This window comes from Rhinopithecus roxellana, chromosome 7 (genome assembly GCF_007565055.1).
Source record: "Rhinopithecus roxellana isolate Shanxi Qingling chromosome 7, ASM756505v1, whole genome shotgun sequence".
Classification (NCBI taxonomy): Eukaryota; Metazoa; Chordata; class Mammalia; order Primates; family Cercopithecidae; genus Rhinopithecus; species Rhinopithecus roxellana.
This window is the reverse complement of record NC_044555.1, coordinates 138427283-138452410: the sequence shown is the minus strand read 5'-3', so window position 1 is coordinate 138452410 and position 25128 is coordinate 138427283. Positions and strand designations below refer to the sequence as shown.

The 25128-nt window shown below is 38.6% G+C and overlaps 1 protein-coding gene across 1 annotated transcript in view; it reads left to right on the top strand.

Moving 5' to 3' along the window:
* The window catches only part of GABRA3 (gamma-aminobutyric acid type A receptor alpha3 subunit), a 338987-nt gene that overhangs the window by 209656 nt on the left and 104203 nt on the right, over window positions 1-25128 (top strand). Inside the window, exon 4 of the mRNA XM_030934036.1 lies at window positions 2153-2220. Within this exon, the coding sequence (XP_030789896.1) occupies window positions 2153-2220 (68 nt within the window). The remainder of the gene's footprint in view (window positions 1-2152; window positions 2221-25128) is intronic.

The window sequence follows — 25128 nt, the reverse complement described above, 5'->3', positions numbered from 1 at the left end:
AATGTTTTTGCCTGAAATATTGGATTCAAATATAATGGTGGTTTCTTCCATTAATGAATGTATTTTGTTTTATGTATTTGGGGATAGGACAATTGGAGGTCATTATGTCACACAGTAGGTATATGGGCATTTACTTCTTTAACCAATGAGCCTGGAAATGTGTCTGAAGGGAGAAACCTTAAGGGAGCATATTCTGGGTTCTGAAGTTTTGTCTCTTCTCCTTCAAGTACAGAAATAGCTCCAAATAATCCTCTGCTCTAGATGAGAGCCCAGCTATTTAAAACACAGTTCTAGTTTCAGAGACATGTTATTTTCTGATTAAACTTGGGAGTAAATTGTGTCTTTTGGTGAATTGATTATAGTGTTGATTATTATTAAATGATACTCATAGTCTCTTCTCAAAATGGAAATGTTTATGGATGAGTGTAGTGGCCTTGAGTATATTGAACACATAAATGCCTGAGTAGGGGCACAATATATTAAGCCTAAGGAATGGTTCTGGAAAGTGGGAAATCAATGAGAGCTAAAATACATTTGGGCCAAAACTCAGGTCTGGATGAGTACAACTAATATGGTACAGATGGAGTAGGTGTGTTCCCTTTCTGTGAGAGAAAAGAAATAGCACCATAAACTGCAGTAGCCAGCTCTATTATAGACATACATCAAGTCTTGTGTAGGCTTTATTCCTGTTAGCTGTGTTACTAGTGTGCTCAATTCAGGTCAGCTGTGGTGGGCTGGAGTGAGACTTGTTTGGTTTACTGTAATCTTGAGGTGTCTGGTAGGCTGAAATGGGCTTTGCAAGGCTGGGATAGCCTGCCTTATCTCATGCTCCATTTGAGGTATGCAGGATTGGGTAGGCTAACTGGGCTGCAGTGGGGGTAAATAGGGCTGAAAGAAGCAGGAAAAGAGAAACTCAGTAGTGGAAAAACTTCACTTCTCTGGGTAACTGCTGTTCTGGATGTTTTTGTCTCCCCACAATCTGTATGCTGCAATTTATGTGATAGTACTAAGAGTTGAGGCCTTTAGAAGGCGATTAGGTCAGGAGGGCTCCACCCTCATGATTGGTATTAGTGCTCTTATAAAAGAAGCTTGAGCAAGCTCCCTAGCCCCTTCCATCATGTGAGGACATAGAAGTCACCATCTATGAGGAATGGACCCTCACCAGACACTGAATCTGCTGGTGCCTTGATCGAAGACTTCCCAGACTCCAGAACTGTGAGCAATGAATTTATGTTCTTTATAAATTACCCAGTCTAAGGCATTTTGTTGTAACAGCCTGAATGGACTAAGACAGTATTAATTTCCAATTTGGCAAATATGCGATGTGATGAGATTAATCCATTCATGCAAAACTTGATGTTTAATGAGCACCATCTGAGTAATAAACCTTTCAGAAGTTCTTGGGTTAGGTGGGAAGACTGACAAGTAAAACAAATGGTTACAGTGAAGGAAAATCAATGCAAAGAGTGTATCAAATGATATCAATTATCTCCAAATATGAGACACTTAACCCCCCAAAAGATTATTTCTCAGTCATGCAAAGTCTGTTGTGGATCCAGGCAACTTTCCAGGGCAGTGGGTCCTCCATATATTAGCTCATCATTCCAGACTTTTTCAGTTTTATTGTAGCACCACATCAATGTGTGTTTTTATGATCATCATGACATGGAGGGTCTTGCATTAGACATTAATTGTTCCAGCCATGAGACACACATATTACTTTCTCCCACAGCCAGAACCATTCCTATTGCCCCTCTCTACTTTAAAAAGGCAGGGGAGTGGAAGCACAATCATCCTATCTTCCTAGAAGTGGAAGAGTGTTGGATATTGTAACATTTGTAACCTACTACAGGTAAGGGTAAGCACAGTGAGAGCTCAGCTCCTGTGAATGTCAGGGATTTCTAAGGGCCCTATCTAAACTTTGTTGTTTTGGTATTCTGCTGTCATTTTCAATGATATCTAAAGGGATAGACTTTGAATCTGTACCCAGCATGTTCCCTGTGAAGAGATAGCACAGATGAGAAGTTTTTGAGGGGTTTTCCTTTCTCAGAAGGAGTAAGTTGGCTGTCATTCAGAGTACTGCACTGGACTCTCTCTGAGCTAAGACAAAAACCTTTCCTGACACTCTGTTTTTCTACTTTCTTTCACGCAGATGCAGTGACTGAAGTGAAGACTGACATCTATGTGACCAGTTTTGGCCCTGTGTCAGACACTGACATGGTAAGTTCTTGCAAAGTTAAATGTAAAAGAGGATGCACTAGACCAAAAAAAATAAATTGGAGCTTTCCTAAGGCAGGACCTTGTAGCTATATTCTAAGGAGTGGTCTTTTCTCATACGAATTTCCTACCCTCGCCACCCTACGTTTAGCCAAATCCATCTTTGCCCTGCTCTCCTCACCTATTCACATGTAATATATATAACCCTTTCAGGGGTGCCCTTATCTTTCTCCCACGACACATCGTTCAAAACTTGGTTTGGCTCCCTATCCTTAATTAAACCTTCCCTGACTTCTCCCTTCACACTCTGCTGGCACCACACATACTGGTAGAGATAGGTCATATTAGGAGAGAATTGTGGTGGGGATTCTCAGTAAAGCAGCTTAGTAAAACAGACTTCCAAGAAGTCTGTTCCTTGCAACTGGGCTTCATCCACTAGGGACATGGACTGGCCAGAATGATACAAATAGTTTGGAGAAAGAATCTAAATCACTTCTGGAAACTATTCTTTGTACAGATTTGGGCATGGAGAGAGTTTCACTGCAGACTCAAAAAGGGATAGGGCAGGGCACAGCAGAGCTAGCAAAAGGTGGCCCCTTTTCTCACCATTATCCATTGTATTCAAAACAAAGAATACAGTGGAGAGTTGAAGCAGAAGGCCCCACTCAAATAGATAACCTATCAATATATAGTGAGTATCAAATATTCAATTGAATAATTATGATTTAGAGACACAAAGAAGCTATTATCTGCTTTGTATACCTGGCCATTATTAGATGCTCAATAAGTTTTTGTTGAATGACTGACTTTGTGTTGCAAATAAAAATCCTAGTATCAGGGAAAATATGTTTGAAGATAATGAAATGCCCATGTTCACTACTTAGAGTTTTTTTCTGTATGTCTATTTTCAGTGGGACTACTACCTGGCAGGGGACAAAGCTTCTTTCCACCTGTTGGACTAACACAGTTGTATAGGGAAGTGGTAGAGGTTTTCTTATAGGTAATGCAGAGCCATTGGGTAGATTTTGTTAGGACAGTAAAAATATACGTGTTGTTTTGGAATGATTGATCTGGTGATCTGTGCAGGATGGAGTACAAAGGGGAAAAGTCTGGAGGCTGACAGTTGATTTAGGCCCATTGATTTTACATGACTCTTCAATCAGCTGCACGATCTAGGAGTCAGTTGGAAATGCTGGCTAGTTCTCAGGAGAAGAAATAATCAGTATGTGAATGTTTGGAAGTCCAGGCATGGGTAAAGGAGAGGTCTGAACCTTGTCTTTCAAGTGTAGAATAAAGAGAAGGGTACATTAGACTTCCTTTGAACTCCTCTAGGGCAAGTACCAAGTCTCCATGGCTTCCCTGGCACTTAACAGCATTTGACACACAGGGAGAGCTCATTAAGGGGTATGTATGATACGAGGAATGGGGGAGATGGCTCTTTCTTAGGGATAGCAAGAAAGCCTGTATGTCTTCCTTACCCTCTGTCAACTTGTTGACTAGTAATTCCCACAGGCATGTGTTAAAATCCAGGCATGTGTTAAAATTGTTGCCAGTTGGTCATTCAACAAGTACTCCTTAGGAGCCCAACTATGCATTAAAGGGCCCTAGGAAGCTCTATATTCAGAGATCTCACAGGCCATTGGAAACAGCCATACTCACTAGGTGTATGTAGCTCTTTTTCTATTGTTGGGAATTAATTATGAATTAGGATGTTTATAAACAGGATAAATGAAGTGACTCTTCACACACACATACACTCACTCACTCATTTTCATTCATGCACCAACAACCACAAATAACATGCAGACAAATATACATACACATAACAAATACATACAGGGTACACAGCCCATATACTATTCTAGGAATTCTATAGACACACACATGCAAACAGATACCTAAACCCAGGCATACCAGAGAAGGACACACACAGTCCCTGTTCCAACCAGCTCCTCACTTTGCTGCTTTCTCACCATAGCGGGTGTGTATGGGTGTGCCCAGGCTCTGGAGACATTTCTAAAAATTGGAACTTTCTGTCTATCTCTCTTGAAGTTTCATGTTAAATTGCTTGTTTGTTCTTATTCCACATTACTTAGCTGAAGCAACAGAATAGCGCCTTCCTGATAGAGAGGGCAGAGTTTGATCAAATGAATTTCACATTATTTTTAGCTGCATGTCCATCCTGTCACAAGGTCGAATAAGTACAATCACTCTGGCTAAAAAGCATACTTCGGGTGTTTTGAGAAATGTTTTTTTCTGTACTACTAAGTAGATTGTTCAATTGATCCCAGGGTCAGGGATGCATTTGGGTAAAGCATTAGGCAGTCTTCTGACTTTGGCAACTAGTTTCACCAAGAATGCAGGCTCCCCTGAGACCACAGACTACCTGGAAAAGTTGATGAAAATTTGGGCTGCCTGGATTCTTGGCTCATTTCCAGGAAAAGAGGGAGTTTGGGCCCAAAATACTTTCCTAAGGAAGTAGAGGCAGTCTTTCGTTCATAAAGGGGGAAATTATGCTGCCACTTTGAACATTGACACACCACCACCCATAATATTTTACACCCACTACGTTCCTTGGCCAAACACTGGCCCTTACAGACACAGCTTCTCAGCATTTTTGACAAAAGCTCCATGAAGGTATAAGCCATGTCTGTTTTGTTCATCTCAATACCATAAATGTCTGACTCAGTGTTTGGAACATGGTAAACTCCCAACTTTTTATTAAGTGCAAGAATAAATGAGATGGAACAAATCAAATTTGAGGGAAAAATAATGACTGTGTTCCTCCACTTAGCTGAAAAATTTTCAAAGACAGAAAACATGTCAGGGACATCTCTGTTTCTCCAGTATTTAGCATAGAACCTGACAGAGGTCCTCTGTATGTGTTTGTTGAGATGATATTAAACATTAGTTGCAAGCCCTGCAGATAAAGAGTGAAAATAACTTTCCTCAGGAGACAATAGTGATTATTAAGACTGGTGAGTCAATGATTGATGACTCCAAGCTTCAGCTACTAGGTTTGGTGGCTTCTCCACTCATGAAAATAAGGAACTATGACAGCAGGGAACTGAGCAAAGATGAAAGCTAAACATTGGTAGATGTTTCTAAGGAGAAAGTCAGAGGGGAAAAAAAAAGAAATTTAATTCAGAGTACAAGAGATAAGTTGAAAAATGGTTGCCCTGGCAGTTTCACAGGCTCGTGGTGAGGCTTGTGTTATTCATTTGCAACAAATTGAGCTTCCTGGTCACACAAGGCATCATAGCTCCTCAGTAGTAATGCCAATCCTGTATCCATGATCTCCTAGGAGAGAAACAGAACAAAAAAGACTATCCCAATTTGAGTGAACTGGGGCCATGCAACCTTCTATAATTATCTATTATTAGGAGAGTTTAGACCATTTTCTCCATCAGATGTATAGGAAGAGGGTGAAAGTGGCAATAAGAGAAAGGTTGCAAAGAATCAGAATGCAGAGAGAGTGGGCAAGTGGCTTAGGAATATAATTCTAGGCATATTGTTGGTCACTGGAAAGGAAAGCAGAAAAGTAACAGCTGAGAAAGACATTGGCTGCTCTTCTATCTGGTCCAAATTCCCTTCTGACTTAGCTTCCATCCTAGCTCTCAAGATCCTAAGGCTCCAGGCACTGCTCCACCTTCTCTTCTAGTCCTTGAGCATGTCAGAGGTGCAGGAACCCAAGGTCCTGTGGTATGTAATCAACAAATATTTATCTGAACTATACCAAGAAAACTAGTGAGAAAATAAAGAGGGAAAAGAGGAGTAATGTTAGGAGAGTAAGGGAGATAATAACTGGGAAACTTAAAATGCCAATTTTAGGTATTATTAACCTCACCCTCTCCCCAGAAACACTTTGCTTAGATCCCACTAGGTGCCAGCTAGTGCCACTAGTGACAGCTGCCACGGAGAAATTTTCTGGGGTGTATAGTGGACAATCAGGTAATAGTGCAAATAGACAATACAATGAAAGAACTAACCATCCAGCTTAATGAGCAAAATAAAATGGAATCCTGGGAAATAAGAACACAGAAGAGAACATTATAGTAATAATTCTAGATAACAGATTCATATAACATTATGATATGACAACTGCTTATGAAAATTATGCAGTTATCCTAGTATCCAAACACCATGCAGAAAAAAAAAACTGTGTTAATTAAAAGGACAGTAGCGCAGGGATCTCTTTCCTGGTGGCAGTAGACTTGAAATTATTTTACCTGTTTTCTCTCTAGTAGTGGAAAAAGTAGCTGTGTCTACTTCAAGTTCTCCCTTACTGGCAGTCTGAGGCCCAGACTAGATGAGAATCTTTGTCTATTTTAGGCTTTCAATTTATTCTTATTCTACAGGATATGGCATTTCCAGATGCAATATAGAAAGGAATCCATGTCCTTGAGCTTTTTCTAGGAGTCTATGACCAGGAATCTCCTTGGATATTTTTATGTAACATGAACAGCCAGGACATATAAACAATGCCAGTAAGACTATTTCATGGGCTAAATACATCTGAAATCAGGACATCGATTATGTTTCTTCAAAATAAGGAATGATGAAGAGAAGGCGAAGGGCAGAGGAAAGATGGGATGGCCAAAATAAGAGGGAGTGGCCCTTGTAATGGGAAAATGGCAAGGCCTTCATTGTAATGCAGTTATCAAGTACCTTGGCCCCATACACTGCTAAAGCTGAATAAACTTTGCAGGCTTTATCTGGGAGCCTGCTTTGACACATCAAACAGTGTTAGAGAGTCGAAGCCATTCAAGCTCTAACAAGGCAGAAATGCTTCCCCAAGAACTAAGTGTCATCTCTGCCCTGTATAGAAAATGTATTAAGTGCCTTTCCCAGGAGGCAGACTTAGGCTTATTATCTGGAAGATGTGATTTAAATGCCTCACAAAACAACAGAATTCATTTGTCAATTTGTAGGCAGTCATCCTTGGAGCATATACAAGGGATCAATTTGCAGGGAAGGAATTGATTACATTTCTAGAATGGTTAGGTCAAAATCTGATTGCTTTTGGCCAAAGGTCATGGAATACTTGAGGGGCAAATAATCACTTTGTGATTTTCCTCAGTAGTATACAGTGGACAATCAGGTAACGGTGTAAGTATACAATACAATAAAAGAACTAACCATCTAGCTTAATGAGAGAAATAAAGTGGAAGCCTGGGAAATAACACAGAAAAAGACATTATAGTAATCATTCTAGACAACAGATTCAGATAACATACATTCTGATATGACAACTGCTTACGAAAATTATGCAGTTATCCTAGTATCCAAACACCATGAAGAAAAAAAAAACTGTTAATTAAAAGGACAGTAGCACAGGGATCTCTTTCCTGGGTGGCAGTAGACTTGAAATTATTATACCTGTTTCCTCTCTAGTACTGGAAAAAGTAGGTATGTCTACTTCAAATTCTCCCTTACTGGCAGTCTGAGGCACAGACTGGATGAAAATCTTTGTCTATTTTATGCCGTCAATTTCTCTGTGTAGAGAAAAAATAAATATAATCATCCAAAATTTTAAAATCTTAAAAATGTGCCGTATGTCTTTTTATGGCATATTATCTAAAAAATAATATTTAAAGATACAAGAAAAGTTACTTGTGTACCTTACCCTGATACCATTTCTCTGTTTTCCTCCCTCCTCAAAGGTATTCACAACCATGAATTTGTTTTTTCTTTTTGTCATTTATATGCATACGTTATAAATAAGAATGTGTATATCACATACATTCATAAATAACAAATAGTGGCTTTTGTATTTTGAAATTTTTATATAAAACTCATCCATAGTATGTGTATCATTTTACAACTTATTTTTTACCAGGTATTAAAAGCTCTACTTTTTAATGTATTTTACTCTAATTCATTTATTTTAACTATCAAAGATTATTATGTTGTATGAATATGTATTCATACATTCATCCATTCTGTTGTTAATGTGTATTTGGGCTGTTTCTTTTTTTGGCTATTAAAAAGCAGTAATACAACAAACATTCTTGTACATGTATTTTTGTGAACATTTTTTAGTTTCTGTAGGGTGTGTACCTAAAGATAAAATTTGTGGTTTGTTAGGGCTTGCACATTTTTAATTTTTTTCAGTTTAGGGCCAAATACTCTTGTGATGAATCATATCAATTTATAATCCCAATAGCAGTGTGTGAGAGCTCAATTTCTCTGCACTTTTGCTAATGTTTTGTATTGTTATACTTTATTTTTGACACTGTGATGGGTATAACATGGTATGTAATTTATTTTGTTTGCATTTTTCTGATTACCTTTGAGGTTTAAGCATCTTTTTATATGTTTAGTAGTCAGTCTGTACTACTAAAGACAAGATGGTTTTGCCACCACCTTGTTTATTGTCTATGTCTTTTGCATCAGCAAAAGTATAAACTCTAGGCGACACTGTTTCTTCATATTGCCACTTTTGTATTAAAGTTTCCTGTGGGCTGTGTGTGTGGGTGTTTAATAATGAATGTATTTGAAATTTTGTAACTCTTCCTTTGGCCTGTATTAAGATGATTGCATGACTTTTCTCCTCTAATCTGTTAATGTTATTAATTAATTACATCAATAGATTTCCTAATATTAGGCCATCTTTTCATTCCTTAAAAAAATATGATTTTACAGGGAGGTATAACTTTTTATATATTTTTTAGTTAGTTTTACTATTATTTTATTCTTAGTATTTGTGTGTATGTTCATAAGTATTCCCAAATTAACTGTCTCTCATTCATATCTATCCATCTATATGTATCCTATAAATATATATATAATTTATTTACAGGATATAAATTATTTATTTATTTTGAGATGGAATCTTGCTCTGTTGCCCAGGCTGGAGTGCAGTCGCATGATCTCAGCTCACTGCAACTTCTGCCTCCCAGGTTCAAGCAATTCTCCTGCCTCAGCCTCCCCAGTAGCTAGGATTACAGGCATGCGCCACCAAACCCAGCTAATTTTTGTATTTTTTAGTAGAGACAGGGTTTCACCATGTTGGCCAGGCTGGCTGGTGTCGAACTCCTGACCTCGTGATCTGCCTGCCTCGGCCTCCCAAAGTGCTGGGATTACAGGTATGAGCCACCACACCCAGCCTTATTTTTTTTAATTTAAAATAAATATGTAAATATATATACTTTATATTTAAAGCAAATATGTAAATATATTTATTTTAGGTTTAAATTAAATAATATAGAATTATAAATGTATACATTTATCATATATATGAATATATTTCTATAAATATATTTATATCCTATAAATAAATATATATGTAAAACATATGCCACACACACACACACACACACACACCCCAAAGTAGAAAAAACAGTGTAATTGGGCTCCATGTACCCATATTCTTACCCCTACCCATAACAATTCTCCCTGTCTTGTTTTCTCGATTAAACTTATCAGAAATTTTCTGTATCATTAGTGTTTTCAAAGTTACCTTATTTTTGTTTTGTTCGTCATCTGTATTACTTATTTTTGTTTTCTGTTTCACTAATTTTTGCTCTTATTTGGATTATCTTTCTTTACTTTCCTTGGGGTATTCTGTGGTCCTTTCGGTTTCCTGAGGTAGATTAACTTATTGGTTTTCCTTTTCCTTAAAGGCTATCTTTAAGGCATCTTTATGGATATCAATTTCCCTCCAAGCATCACTTTAAGAGCCCCAAACAAGATTTCATATGTAAACATTTTCGCTATTATTCACTTCTAAAGATTTTCAAATATCCTTTAAGGTTTCTTTATTGTTTCTTGAAAATTTTTTAGTGTTTTTGAAGTTCCAACTATAAAACTTTTAGTTATTGATTCTTAATTTAATGCCTCATATTGAAAGAGAATGGTCTGTAGGATGTAAAACCTTTTCGTGTTTCTTGAGATTTGCCCTGTATGTTAGCACATGGTCATTTTTTTTTTGTCGGGGGTGGGGTGGGAAGTAAATATGCTGTGTGTGTTTTACTAGGTGTTAAGTAGATAAGTTTATGAGTGTTTATTAGCTCATCCTTACCAACTGGGTTGTTCTATTTTTTTTTTTTTAATTTATAAATTATTGGTCTGATTGGTCTTTCACTTATCGTGAGTCTAAAGGTTTGTTGATTTTTCCTTGTATTTCAATTTTTTGCAGTAGATATTTTGAGTACCTGTTACTGAAATATACAAAGTTAGAGTTGTTACATTTTCCACTCAAGATACTCCATTTGTTAGTGTAATTATATTTTATCTCAAAGAGGATTTTTTAATATGCCCTTTTGTTTGTACTTTACAGCTCTATCTTTATGTTTACGATTTTCCCACACATATTTGTGCATCACAATACTTTCAAACCTTCTGTGTTTTTATGTCTTTAGATGTGTCTCTTGTATGTACATAGCATATAGCCACATTGTGTTTCCTTCAGTAATATTTATTTATCTATTTTACTTTTACTTATTGAGGTAAAATAATACATATACACCACCATCTTTACCATTTTGAGTGTATAATTCAGTGGTAATAAATACCTTTATGTTCTTTTTTGTCCTGTAATCCCTCCTCCCTACTACCCTCCCCCTGCTCTACTAATCATCATTCTACTCTCTATCTTCATTAGATCAAACTTTTTATCTCCTACATATAAGTGAGAATATGCAATATTTGTCTTTCTGTGATTACTGTATTTTACATAATGTAATGACCTTCAGTTCCATTCAAGTTTTTGCAGATGGCAGGATGATTTCATTATATTTAAGGCTGAATGGTATTTCACTACGTATTCTACCATATTTTCTTTATCCATTCATCCATTGGTGGGCACTTAGGTCAATGCCGTATTATGGCTATTGTGAATAGTGCTGCAATCAACATGGGAGGGCAGGTAGCTCTTGAACATACTGATTTCCTTTCTTTTTGATATGTACCCAGTAGTGGATTTGCAGGATCATATGGTAGTTCTATCTTTAGTATTCTGAGGAATCTCCATACTGTTCTCCATAGTGGTTATGCTAATTTACATTTCCACCAACAGTGTATAAGCTTTCCCTTTTACCACATCCTTGCAAGCATCTGTAATTGCCTGTCTTTCAGATAAAAGCCATTTTAACTGAGATGAGATGATATCTCATTGTGGTTTTGTTTTGCATTTCCCTGATGATTAGTGATGTTGAGCATTTTTCATATACCTGTTGGGCATTTGTATGTCTTCTTTAGAGAAATGTCTATTCAGATCTTTTGCCGATTTTAAAGCAGGATTATTTATTCATTTATATTTTCTATTGAGTTATTTGAGTGGCTTATATCTTCTGGTTATTAATCCCTTGTCAGATTATGTATTAGTTCATTCTCCCACTGCTATAAAGAACTGCCCAAGATTGGGTAATTTATAAAGGAAAAAGGTTTAATTGACTCACAGTTCCACATGACAAAGCAGAAGGGAAAGCAAGCACATCCCTCTTCACATGGTTGCAGGGACAGAAGTGCTAAGTAAAGGGGGAAAAGCACCTTATAAAACTATCAAATCTCATGAGAACTCATTCACTATCATGAGAACAGCATAAGGATACCTGCCCCCCTGATTCTATTTCCTCCCACCAGGTCCCTCCCACGACACATGGGGATTATGGAAACTACAATTCAAGATGAGATTTGGATGGAGACGCAGCCATACCACATCATTTCACCCCTGGCCCCTCCCAAATCTTATGTCCTCACATGTCAAAACACAATCATGCCTTTTCAACAGTTCCCCAAATTCCTAACCTATTCCAGCATTAACTCAAAAGTCCAAGTCCAAAGTCTCATCTGAGACAAGGCAAATCCTTTCCACCTATGAGCCTGTAAAATTGAAAGCAAGTTAGTTACTTTCTAGATACAATGGGGGTACAGGGCTGAGTAAATACACCCATTCCAAATGGGAGAAATTGGCCAAATTGGCTGCAGGCCCCATGCATGTCCAAAATCCAATAGGGCAGTCATTAAATCTTAAAGTTCCAAAATGATCTCCTTTGAATTCATGTCTCATATATAGGCCATGCTGATGTGAGAGGTGGGCTCCCACAGCCTTGGGCAGTTCCACCTTTGTGGCTTTGCAGGGTACAGTCCCCCTCCCAGCTGCTTTCACAGGCTGGCATCGAATGTCTGCAACTTTTCCAGGTACATGATGTAAGCTGTCTGTGGGTCTACCATTCTGGGGTCTGCAGGATGCTGGCCCTCTTCTCACAGCTCCACTAGACAGTACCCCAGTGGGGACCTGTGTGTGGGATCCAACTCGACCATTTCCCTTTCACCCTGCCCTAGCACAGTTTCTCCATGAAGGCTCTACCACTGCAGCAAACTTCTGCCTGGACATCCAGGAGTTTCCATATATCCTCTGAAATCTAGATGGAGGTTCCCAAACCTCAATTCTTGACTTCTGTGCACCTGCAGGCTCAACATCACATGGAAGCTGCCAAGACTTGGGGGCTGCACCCTCCAAAGCAATGGCCCGAGCTATACCTTGGCCCTTTTTAGACACAGCTGGAGTGGTTGGGAGGCAGGGCACCAAGTCCCGAGACTGCATACAGCAGAGGGGCCCTGGACCTGGTCCAGGAAACCATTTTTCCTTCATAAGCCTCTGGGCCTGTGATGGGAGGGGCTGCCACAAAGGTCTCTGATATGCCCTGGAAATATTTTCCCCATTGTCTTGGCAATTAGCATTCGATTCCACATTACTTACACAAATTTCTGCAGCCAGCTTGAATTTCTCCCCAGAAAACGGGTTTTTCTTTTCTATCATATGTTCAGGTTGCAAGTTTTCCAATCTTCTACACTCTGCTTCCTCTTGAACACTTTGCTGCTTAGAAATGTCTTCTGCCAGATACAGTAAATCATCTTTCTCAAGTTCAAAGTTCCACAGATCTCTAGGGCAGGGGCAAAATACCAACAGTCTCTTTGCTAAAGCATAGCAAGAATTATCTTTATTCCAGTTCCCCCCAAGTTTCTCAACCCCATCTGAGACCATATCAGTCTGAACTTTATTGTCCATATCATTATCAGCATTTTGATCTAAGCCATTCAAGAAGTCTCTAGGAGGCCAGGCGCATTGGCTCATGCCTGTAATCCCAGCGCTTTAGGAGGCCTAGGTGGGTGGATCACCTGAGGTCAGGAGTTCTAGACCAGCCTGGCCAACATGGTGAAAACCTGTCTCTACTAAAAATACAATAATTAGCCGCGCGTGGTGGCAGGTGCCTGTAATCCCAGCTACTCGGGGGGAGGGAGAGCGAGGCAGGAGAATTCCTTGAACCCGGGAGGTGGAGGTTGCAGTGAGCCAAGTTCACACCATTGCACTCCAGCCTGGGGGACAAGAGTGAGGCTTCCTCTCAAAAAAAAAAAAAAAAAAAAAAAGTATCTAGGAGGATCCAAACATTCCCACATGTTCCTGTCTTCTCAGCCCTCCAAGTCTCTAGGAAGTTTCAAAGTTTCCCACATTTTCCTGTCTTTTTTTTTTTTTTTTTTTTTTTTTTAAGTTGGAGTCTTGCTCTGTCACCCAGGCTGAAGTGCAGTGATGCGTTCTTGACTCACTGCAACCTCTGCCTCCTGGGTTCAAGTGATTCTCCTACCTCAGCCTCCCAAGTAGCTGGGATTACAGGCATGTGGCACCGTGCCTGGCTAATTTTTGTAGTTTTAGTAGAGACAGGGTTTCACCATCTTGGCCGGGCTGGTCTTGAACTCCTGACCTCAAGTGATCCACTGGCCTCGGCCTCCTGGAGTGCTGGGATTACAGGTGTTAGCCACAGCACTTGGCCTTCCTGTCTTCTTCTGAGCCCTCCAAGCTGTTCCACCTTCTGCCTGTTATCCAGTCCCAAAGTTGCTTCCACATTTTCAGGTATACTTAGAGCAACACCCCACTACCTCCTGGTACTAAGGTACTGTATTAGTCTGTTCTTGCACTGCCGTAAAGAACTGCCTGAGACTGTGTAATTTATAAAAGAAAGAGATTTAATTGACTCACAGTTCAGCATAGCTGGGGAGGCCTCAGGAAACTTAAAATAATGGTGGAAGGGGAAGTAAACACGTCCTTCTTCACATGGTGGCAGAAAAGAGAAGTGTCAAGTAAAGCGGGGGAAAGCCTCTTATAAAACCATCAGATCTCACTCACTCACTATGACAAGAACAGCATGAGGGTAACTACCACCATGATTCAATTACCTCCTACCGGGTCCCTCCCACGACACATGAGGATTATGGGAAATACATTTCAAGATGAGATTTGGGTGGGACCACAGCCAAACCATATTATATGAATATTTTTCAAATATCTCCTCCTGTTCTGTGGGTTGTCTCTTCACTTTGTGAAGATTGTTTCCTTTTCTTTGCAGAAGCTTTTGAACTTGATGTAATCCGTTTGTCAATTTGTACTTTGGTTGTCCATGCTTTTGAGTCTTACACAAAACATGTGTACCCAGGCCAGTATCATGGAGCATTTCCCCAACATATTCTTCCAGTAGTTTCATAATTTTAAGTCTTAAATTTAAGTCTTTAATCCATTTTGATTTTATTATTGTGTATGATGAGAGATAGGGGACGAGTTTCTTTCTTCTACATATGGGTTATTCTATTTTCCCAGCACTATTTACTAATGAGATTTTCCTTCCCCTATTGTATGTTCTTGCTGCCTTTGTTGAAGATGAATTTTCTGTAAATGTGTGGATTTATATCTGGGTTCTCCATTCTGTTCCATTAGTCTATGTATCTCTGTTTATGCCAGTACCATGATGTGGTATTTTTTTTTTTTTTATACTTTAAGTTCTAGGGTACATGTGCATAACGTGCAGGTTTGTTACATATGTATATTTGTGCCATGTTGGTGTGCTGCACCCATCAACTCGTCAGCACCCATCAATTCATCATTTATATCATGTATAACTCCCCAGTGCAATCCCTCCTCCCTCCCCCCTCCCCATGATAGGCCCCAGTGCGTGATGATCCCCTTCCCGAGTCCAAGTGATCTCATTGTTCAGTTCCCACCTATGAGTGAGAACATGCGGTGTTTGGTTTTCTCTTCTTGTGATACTTTGCTAAGAATGATGGTTTCCAGCTGCATCCATGTCCCTACAAAGGACGCAAACTCATCCTTTTTTATGGCTGCATAGTATTCCATGGTGTATATGTGCCACATTTTCTTAATCCAGTCTGTCACTGATGGACATTTGGGTTGATTCCAAGCCTTTGCTATTGTGAATAGTGCTGCAGTAAACATACGTGTGCATGTGTCTTTGTAGTAGAATAATTTATAATCCTTCGGGTATATACCCAGTAGTGGGATGGCTGGGTCATATGGTACATCTAGTTCTAGATCCTTGAGGAATTGCCATACTGTTTTCCATAATGGTTGAACTAGTTTACAATCCCACCAACAGTGTAAAAGTGTTCCTACTTCTCCACATCCTCTCCAACAACTGTTGTTTCCTGATTTTTTAATGATTGCCATTCTAACTGGTGTGAGATGGTATCTCATTGTGGTTTTGATTTGCATTTCTCTGATGGTGAGTGATGATGAGCATTTTTTCATGTGTCTGTTGGCTGTATGCATGTCTTCTTTTGAGAAGTGTCTGTTCATATCCTTTCCCCACTTTTTAATGGGGTTGTTTGTTTTTTTCTTGTATATTTGTTTGAGTTCTTTGTAGATTCTGGATATTAGCCCTTTGTCAGATGAGTAGATTGCAAAAATTTTCTCCCATTCTGTAGGCTGCCTGTTCACTCTGATGGTAGTTTCTTTTGCTGTGCAGAAGCTCTTTAGTTAAATTAGATCCCATTTGTCAATTTTGGCTTTTGCTGCTGTTGCTTTTGGTGTTTTAGACATGAAGTCCTTGCCCATGCCTATGTCCTGAATGGTACTACCTAGATTTTCTTCTAGGGTTTTTATGGTATTAGGTCTAACATTTAAGTCTCTAATCCATCTTGAATTAATCTTCGTATAAGGAGTAAGGAAAGGATCCAGTTTCAGCTTTCACTTATGGCTAGCCAATTTTCCCAGCACCATTTATTAAATAGGGAATCCTTTCCCCATTTCTTGTTTCTCTCAGGTTGGTGAAAGATCAGATGGCTGTAGATGTGTGGTATTATTTCTGAGGACTCTGTTCTGTTCCATTGGTCTATAGCTCTGTTTTGGTACCAGTAGCATGCTGTTTTGGTTACTGTAGCCTTGTAGTATAGTTTGAAGTCAGGTAGCATGACGCCTCCAGCTTTGTCCTTTTGACTTAGGATTGTCTTGGCAATGCGGGCTCTTTTTTGGTTCCATATGAACTTTAAAGCAGTTTTTTCCAATTCTGTGAAGAAACTCATTGGTAGCTTGATGGGGATGGCATTGAATCTAGAAATAACCTTGGGCAGTATGGCCATTTTCACGATATTGATTCTTCTTATCCATGAGCATGGTATGTTCTTCCATTTGTTTGTGTCCTCTTTTATTTCACTGAGCAGTGGCTTGTAGTTCTCCTTGAAGAGATCCTTTACATCCCTTGAAAGTTGGATTCCTAGGTATTTTATTCTCTTTGAAGCAATTGTGAATGGAAGTTCATTCCTGATTTGGCTCTCTGCTTGTCTGTTACTGGTGTATAAGAATGCTTGTGATATTTGCACATTAATTTTGTATCCTGAGACTTTGCTGAAGTTGCTTATCAGCTTAAGGAGATTTTGGGCTGAGACAATGGGGTTTGCTAAATATACAATCATGTCATCTGAAATGGCCTTCTTTGTCTCTTTTGATCTTTGATGGTTTAAAGTCTGTTTTATCAGAGACTAGGATTGCAACCCCTGCTTTTTTTTGTTCTCCATTTGCTTGGTAGATCTTCCTCCATCCCTTTATTTTGAGCCTATGTATGTCTCTGCATGTGAGATGGGTCTCCTGAATACAGCAGACTGATGGGTCTTGACTCTTTATCCAGTTTGCCAGTCTGTGTCTTTTAATTCGAGCATTTAGTCCATTTACATTTAAGGTTAATATTGTTATGTGTGAACTTGATCCTGCCATTATGATATTAACTAGTTATGTTGCTCGTTAGTTGATGCAGTTTCTTCCTAGCCTCGATGATCTTTACATTTTGGCATGTTTTTGCAATGGCTGGTACCGGTTGTTCCTTTCCATGTTTAGGGCTTCCTTCAGGGTCTCTTGTAAGGCAGGCCTGGTGGTGACAAAATCTCTAAGCATTTGCTTATCTGTAAAGGATTTTATTTCTCCTTCACTTATGAAATTAGTTTGGCTGGATATGAAATTCTGGGTTTAAAATTCTTTTCTTTAAGAACGTTGAATATTGGCCCCCACTCTCTTCTGGCTTGTAGAGTTTCTGCCAAGAGATCTGCTGTTAGTCTGATGGGCTTCCCTTTGTGGGTAACCCGACCTTTCTCTCTGGCTGCCCTTAAGATTTTTTCCTTCATTTCAACTTTGGTGAATCTGGCAATTATGTGTCTTGGAGTTGCTCTTCTCGAGGATTATCTTTGTGGTGTTCTCTGTATTTCCTGAATTTGAATGATGGCCTGCCCTACTAGGTTGGGGAAATTCTCCTGGATGATATCCTGAAGAGTGTTTTCCAACTTGGTTCCATTTTCCCCCTCACTTTCAGGCACCCGAATCAGATGTAGATTTGGTCTTTTTACATAATCCCATACTTCTTGCAAGCTTTGTTCATTTCTTTTTCTTCTTTTTTCTTTTGGTTTCTCATCTCGCTTCATTTCATTCATTTGATCCTCAATCGCTGATACTCTTTCTTCCAGTTGATCGAGTCGGTTACTGAAGCTTGTGCATTTGTCATGTATTTCTTGTGTCATGGTTTTCATCTCTGTCATTTCGTTTATGACCTTCTCTGCATTAATTAGTCTAGCTATCAATTCTTCCACTCTTTTTTCAAGATTTTTAGTTGTTTTGCGCTGGGTACATAATTCCTCCTTTAGCTCTGAGAAGTTTGATGGACTGAAGCCTTCTTCTCTCATCTCGTCAAAGTCATTCTCTGACCAGCTTCGATCCGTTGCTGGCGATGGGCTGCGCTCCTTTGCAGGGGGAGATGCGCTCTTATTTTTTGAATTTCCAGCTTTTCTGCCCAGCTTTTTCCCCATCTTTGTGGTTTTATCTGTCTCTGGTCTTTGATGATGGTGACGTACTGATGGGGTTTTGGTATAGGTGTCCTTCCTGTTTGATAGTTTTCCTTCTGACAGTCAGGACCCTCAGCTATATGTCTGTTGGAGATTGCTTGAGGTCCACTCCAGACCCTGTTTGCCTGGGTATCAGCAGCAGAGGTTGCAGAAGATAGAATATTGCTGAACAGCGAGTGTACCTGTCTGATTCTTACTTTGGAAGCTTCCTCTCAGGGGTGTACTCCACCCTGTGAGGTGTGGGGTGTCAGACTGCCCCTAGTGGGGGATGTCTCCCAGTTAGGCTACTCAGGGGTCAGGGACCCACTTGAGTAGGCAGTCTGTCTGTTCTCAGATCTCAACCTCCGTGTTGGGAGATCCACTGCTCTCTTCAAAGCTGTCAGACAGAGTCGTTTGCATCTGCTCAGGCCTCTGCTGCCTCCCCTGTTGTTTTTTTAGCTGAGCCCTGCCCCCAGAGGTGGAGTCTATAGAGACAGGCAGGTTTCCTTGAGCTGCTGTGAGCTCCACCCAGTTGGAGCTTCCCAGCGGCTTTGTTTACCTACTTAAGCCTCAGCAATGGTGGGCGCCCCTCCCCCAGCCTCGCTGCTGCCTTGCGGTTAGATCGCCACAGACTGCTGTGTTAACAATGAGGGAGGCTCCATGGGCATGGGACCCTCCCGGCCAGGTGAGGGATATATTCTTCTGGTGTGCCCGTTTGCTTAAAGCGCGGTATTGGGGTGGGAGTTACCCGATTTTCCAGGTGTTGTTGTCTCCGTTCCCCTGGCTAGGAAAAGGGATACCCTTCCCCCTTGCGCTTCCCAGGTGAGGCGATGCCTCGCCCTGCTTCAGCTCTCGCTGGTCAGGCTGCCGCAGCTGACCAGCACCGATTGTCCGGCACTCCCTAGTGAGATGACCCCAGTACCTCTGTTGAAAATGCAGAAATCACCGGTCTTCTGTGTCGCTTGCACTGGGAGTTGGAGACTGGAGCTGTTCCTATTCGGCCATCTTGCTCCGCCCTCTTTTTTTTTTTTTTTTTTTTTAGTAAAAAAAACCTTACTTTACAGTAAGTTTTGAAGTCAGATACTGTGATGCCTGCAGCTTTGTTCTTTTTGCTCAGGATTGCTTTGGTTATTCAAGGCCTTTTGTTATTCTACATAAATTTGGGGATTCGTCTTTTCTTTTTCTGTGGAGAACGTCATTGGTATTTTGGTAGAGACTGCATTGATTTTTAAGTTGCTTTGTGTAATATTGTCATGTTAACAATATTAATTCTGTCAATCAACGAGTGTGGTATGTCTTTCCATTTTTTGTGCCCCCTTCAATTTCTTTCATCAGTTTTTTTATAGTTTTCCTTGTATTGATCTTTCACTTTTTGAGTTAGATTGATTTTTAGGTATTTTGCATTTTTTGCAGTTATTGTAAATGGGATTGCCTTCTTGATTTGTTTGACATTGGCATATATACATGTTACTGTTTTTTGAATGTTGATTTCATATTCTGCAACTTTACAAAATTCATTTATCAGTATTGAAAATTTTTTGTTGGAGTCTTTAGGTATTTCTAGGTATAAGATCATATTGTCTGCAAATGATGCTCCATAGGCAACAAAACAAGTTTGAACAATTTCAAGGAAATAGAATTTATATCATGTATCCTTTCTGTCCACAATGGAATAAAGCTAGAAATCAAAAACAAGATGAACTTTGTAAACTACACAAACACATGGAAATTAAAGAACATGCTCCTGAATGAGCAATAAGCCAATGAAAAAATTAAGAAGTAAATTTAAAACAAGGCACAGTGGCTCATGCCTGCAATCTCAGCACTTTGGGAGGTCCAGAAACACCGATCCCTTGAGCTCAGGAGTTCAAGACCAGCCTGGGCAACATCACAAAACCTCATCTCTGCACAAAAAATACAAAAATTAGCCAGGTGTGGTGACATGCATCTATAGTCTCAGCTACTTGGGAGGCTGAGGTGGGAGGATAACTTGAGCCCAGAAGATTGAGGCTGCAGTGAGCCATGTTCATGCCACTGCATTCCAGCCTGGGTGACAAAGTGAAACCTGTCTGAAAACAAAGTGTATTAGTCCATTCTCATGCTGCTAACAATGACATACCCAAGAATGGGTAATTTATAAAAGAAAGAGGTTTAATGGACTCACAGTTATACATGGGTGGGAGGCCTCACACTCCTGGTGAAAGACATCAGAGAAATGCAAATCAAAACCACAATGAGATACCATCTCACACCAGTTAGAATGGCAATCATTAAAAAGTCAGGAAACAACAGGTGCTGGAGAGGATGTGGAGAAATAGGAACACTTTTACACTGTTGGTGGGATTGTAAACTAGTTCAACCATTATGGAAAACAGTATGGCAATTCCTCAAGGATCTAGAACTTGATGTACCATATGACTCAGCCATCCCACTACTGGGTATATACCCAAAGGATTATAAATTATTCTACTACAAAGACACATTCACACGTATGTTTATTGCAGCACTATTCACAATAGCAAAGACTTGGAATCAACCCAAATGTCCATCAGTGACAGACTGGATTAAGAAAATGTGGCACATATACACCATGGAATACTATGCAGCCATAAAAAAGGATGAGTTTGCGTCCTTTGTAGGGACATGGATGCAGCTGAAACCATCATTCTTAGCAAACTATCACAAGAAGAGAAAACCAAACACCGCATGTTCTCACTCATAGGTGGGAACTGAACAATGAGATCACTTGGACTCAGGATGGGGAACATCACACACTGGGGCCTATCATGGGGAGGGGGGAGGGGGGAGGGATTGCATTGGGGAGTTATACATGATATAAATGATGAATTGATGGGTGCTGACGAGTTGATGGGTGCAGCACACCAACATGGCACAAATATACATATGTAACAAACCTGCACGTTATGCACATATACCCTAGAACTTAAAGTATAATAAAAAATAAATAAATAAATAAAAAACCCTTTGCAAAACAGTAACTAAATCTCAATACCTCCAGAAACAAGATTTTCTATTCATCATATTTAAAGAAAATAAGAATGAAATCAGAGAAATATATTTAAAACATGGGACTCTTGGCAGTAAAAGAAAATGCTTAGGAACCTAAGTTTGTGATATTGTTAAAGCTACACGTGAAATCATAAGACTCTGGAAAAAATCCATGATAATTTTTGGAATCTTGTCTACAGAATAAAAATAGAAGTTCAAAAAATGGTAATAATATAAGTAAACCTAGAAAATTTCAAGAAAAGTGGTAGGCAGTTGATCTAAAAAGTAAAAAGCAGTAGAATATGGGAAAACTGTGATGGGAAGATATTCTATTTTCTAGAGTCTTTGGTGACATCCTAAAACTTTCCAAGATAATGGCCATACCTCAAATGCCTAAAGGGCCAGAGAAAATACATAAATGAATGAATCCATCCAGATGTAAGAGAGAACCATGGTATTTGTCTTTTGGTCTCAGAATCAACCCCGTCGATAGTTGTGAGAAGAAACTGGAAAAATAACTTCTTTTCTCAAGGGAAGCAGTTGTTACATTGCAAAAACATGCACCCATTGTAGTCATGTTTTCTGATTTGCCAATGGAATTTTGAAATATGGATTTGCATGTTGAATATTTTGATTTTCAATGCGAATAAAGTTTACCGTGTATAGAAATATATATATATATAAAAAAGAAAGACAAAGGAAGAGCAAAGGGACATCTTACATGGTGACAGGCAAGAGGGCATGTGCAGGGGCACTGCCCTTCATAAAACCATCTTATCTCATGAAACTTATTCACTATCAGGAGAACAGCATGGGAAAAATCCACCCCCATGATTCAATTATCTTCCACCAGGTCCCTCCATGACATGGAATTATTACAATTGAAGGTGAGATTTGGGTGGGGACACAGAGCCAAGCATTATCAAAAAGCAAATTTGAAAATGTACTGAAATAAATAAAAATGGAAATACAACATAAAAAAATCTATGGGATATAGTAAAAGCAGTACTAAGAGTAAAGTTTACAGCAATAGACACTTAAGTGAAAAAAGTAGAAAGACACTCAAAAAAACAACCTAATGATGCACTTCAAAAAATAAAAAAAAGTAAGAACACATCAAACTCCAAATTAGTAGGAGATGTAATAATAAAGATCAGTGCAAAAATAAATTAAAACAAAATATACAGAAGATCAATGAAAAAACTTGTTTTATTGAAAAGATAAAATCAACATACCTATAGCTATACTAAGAGAAAGAGAGAAGATCCAAATAAAATCAGAAATATAAAAGGAAACACAAGTGAGATCTCAGAAATAAAAAAAAATTCAAAACTATTATAAACAATTATACACCAATAAATTGGAAAACCTAGAAGAAATCGATACATTCCTTGACACATACAGCTTACTAAGACTAAACCATAAAGAAAGAGAAAACCTCAATAAACCAACAATGAGTGATGAAATAGAAGCTGTAATAAAATTTCTCCCATCAAATAAAAGCCCAGGACCTGATGGCTTCATTGCTTAATTCCAGCAAACATTTAAAAAATGAATAATATCAATTCACTCAAACTCTTCAAAAACTTAAAGATATAGGAATACGTCCAAACTCATTCCACAAGGCCAATGTTACCCCAGTATTAAAACCATACAAGGCCACAAAAAAAGAAAACTAGAACACAGTATCACTGATGAGCATAGATACAAAAATCCCCAACAAAATACTAGCAAAGCAAATATAACAACACATTAAGAAGTTTATTCACCATAATCAAGTAGGATTCATCCCAGGAATGCAAGGATAGTTCAACATATACAAATTAATAAATGTGATACGTCACATTAAGGGTATCAAGAACGAAAACCCATGTGATTATTTTAGTAGATGCCAAAAAAGAATTTGATAAAATCCAACATCCATTTATGATGAAAACCGTCAACAAAATGGATATAGAAGGAGCATAACTCAAAATAATAAAGGTCGTATATGACAAACCCACAGTTAACATTGTGTTAAACAGTGAAAAATTGAATTACTCTAGTTATTTGTTCCACTTTGTTTTGACAACTCTTATTATCATTCGTAGACATACTTTGTTTGTTTAGGATAACTGTGTCAATATTTATGTTCACCATTCCTTTTTGCATCTTTCTACTGGCTGTATTTTTAAACACATGAAGATCTTCTTTTAGTAGTTCTTTTCAGGATAATTAATTCAATCATCTACTGATTTAAAATTCTTATAGAGCATCTGCTATATGCTATGCAGAGTTTTATGTGGTGTAGATATAGCAGTAGGCAAAACAAAGTCCCTGCTCTCATGGAACTTCCAGGCTAGTGGAAGCTGGCTAGTGCAGTGTAAACAAATAAAAAATATATATTTTCTTCAGTGCTATAAGGAAGAAAAATAAGTCATCATAAGAGGAAGGGAGGTTACTATTAATGATAGGATGTTCAAGCAATGCTCTCTGATACAGTAACTTTTGATTGAAACCTGAAGGCTGTGAGTGATTCAGCCATGAGAAAACCTGGAGCAACAGTGAAGATTTGTTCATGGTAAATTCTCTGCCTTATTTTACTTATCTAAAATTATCTTTATTTTGACTTCACTCTTAAATGATAATCTAAGTTTGGCTATAGAATTCTGAGGTGATTGTTACTTTTCTGTCAACATTTTCTTCCCAGGTTCGTGGGTTTTTATGATGAAGGGATGTTGAATTTTATCAAATGCTTTTTCAGCATCAGTTGAAATGATCATAGGGTTTTGTCTTTCATTCTACTGATATGAATGAATTTCTACTGATATTGATTGATTTGCATATGTTGAACAATCCTGGAATCCCAGGGATAAATCCCACTCGAACATGATGAGTGATCTTTTTAATGTGTTGTTGAATTTGGTTTACTAGTATTTTCTTGAAAATTTTTGCCTCAATAGTCATCAGATACATTGTCTTGTAGTTTTTTTATGTGTCTTTTTCTAGTTTTGGCATGAAGGTAATGCTGGCCTTGTAGAATGCTCTTGGTATAGGATTCCCTTCTCCTCTATTTTTTGGAATAGTTTGAGTAGGATTGGTATTAGTTCTTTAAATGTTTGGTAGAATTCATCAGTGAAGCCATCAGGTCCCAGGCTTTTCTTTACCAGGAGTCTTTTTATTACGGCTTTGACCACATTACCTGTTTTTGGTCTGTTCAGGTTTGGATTTCTTCATGGTTCAATCTTGGTAGTTTTATATGTGTCTTAGAATTTCTCAATTTCTTCTAGATTTTCCAATTTATTGGCAAATAGTTGCTCTTAGTAGCCAATAATGATCCTTTGAATTTCTTCCTTATCAGTTTTAATGTCTCCTTTTTCATCTCTGATTTTATTTATTTCATTATTCTCTCTTTTCTTCTTAGTCTGACTAAAGGTTTGTCAAGTTTGTTTAGCTTTTCACAAACCTACTGTTTTTCATTGATCTTTTGTGCTGTTTTATTTATTGAAGTTTCATTTATTTCTACTCTGATCTTTATTATTTCTTTTCTTCTACTAATGTTTGGTTTGGTTTGCTCTTGTTTTTCTAGTTCTTTAAGATGCATCATTAGGTTTGAAGTTTTCATTTGAAAGTTTTCTTCTTTTTTGGTAGAGGCACTTATAGCTATAAACTTCCCTCCTAGCACTGCTTTCACTGTATGCCATAAGTTTTGGTATGTTGTGTTTGCATTATCATTTGTTTCAAGGAATTTTTCAATTTCTCTCTTAATTTCTTCAATGACCCATTGGTCATTTAGGAGTATGTTGTTTAATTGCCATGTGTTTGTGT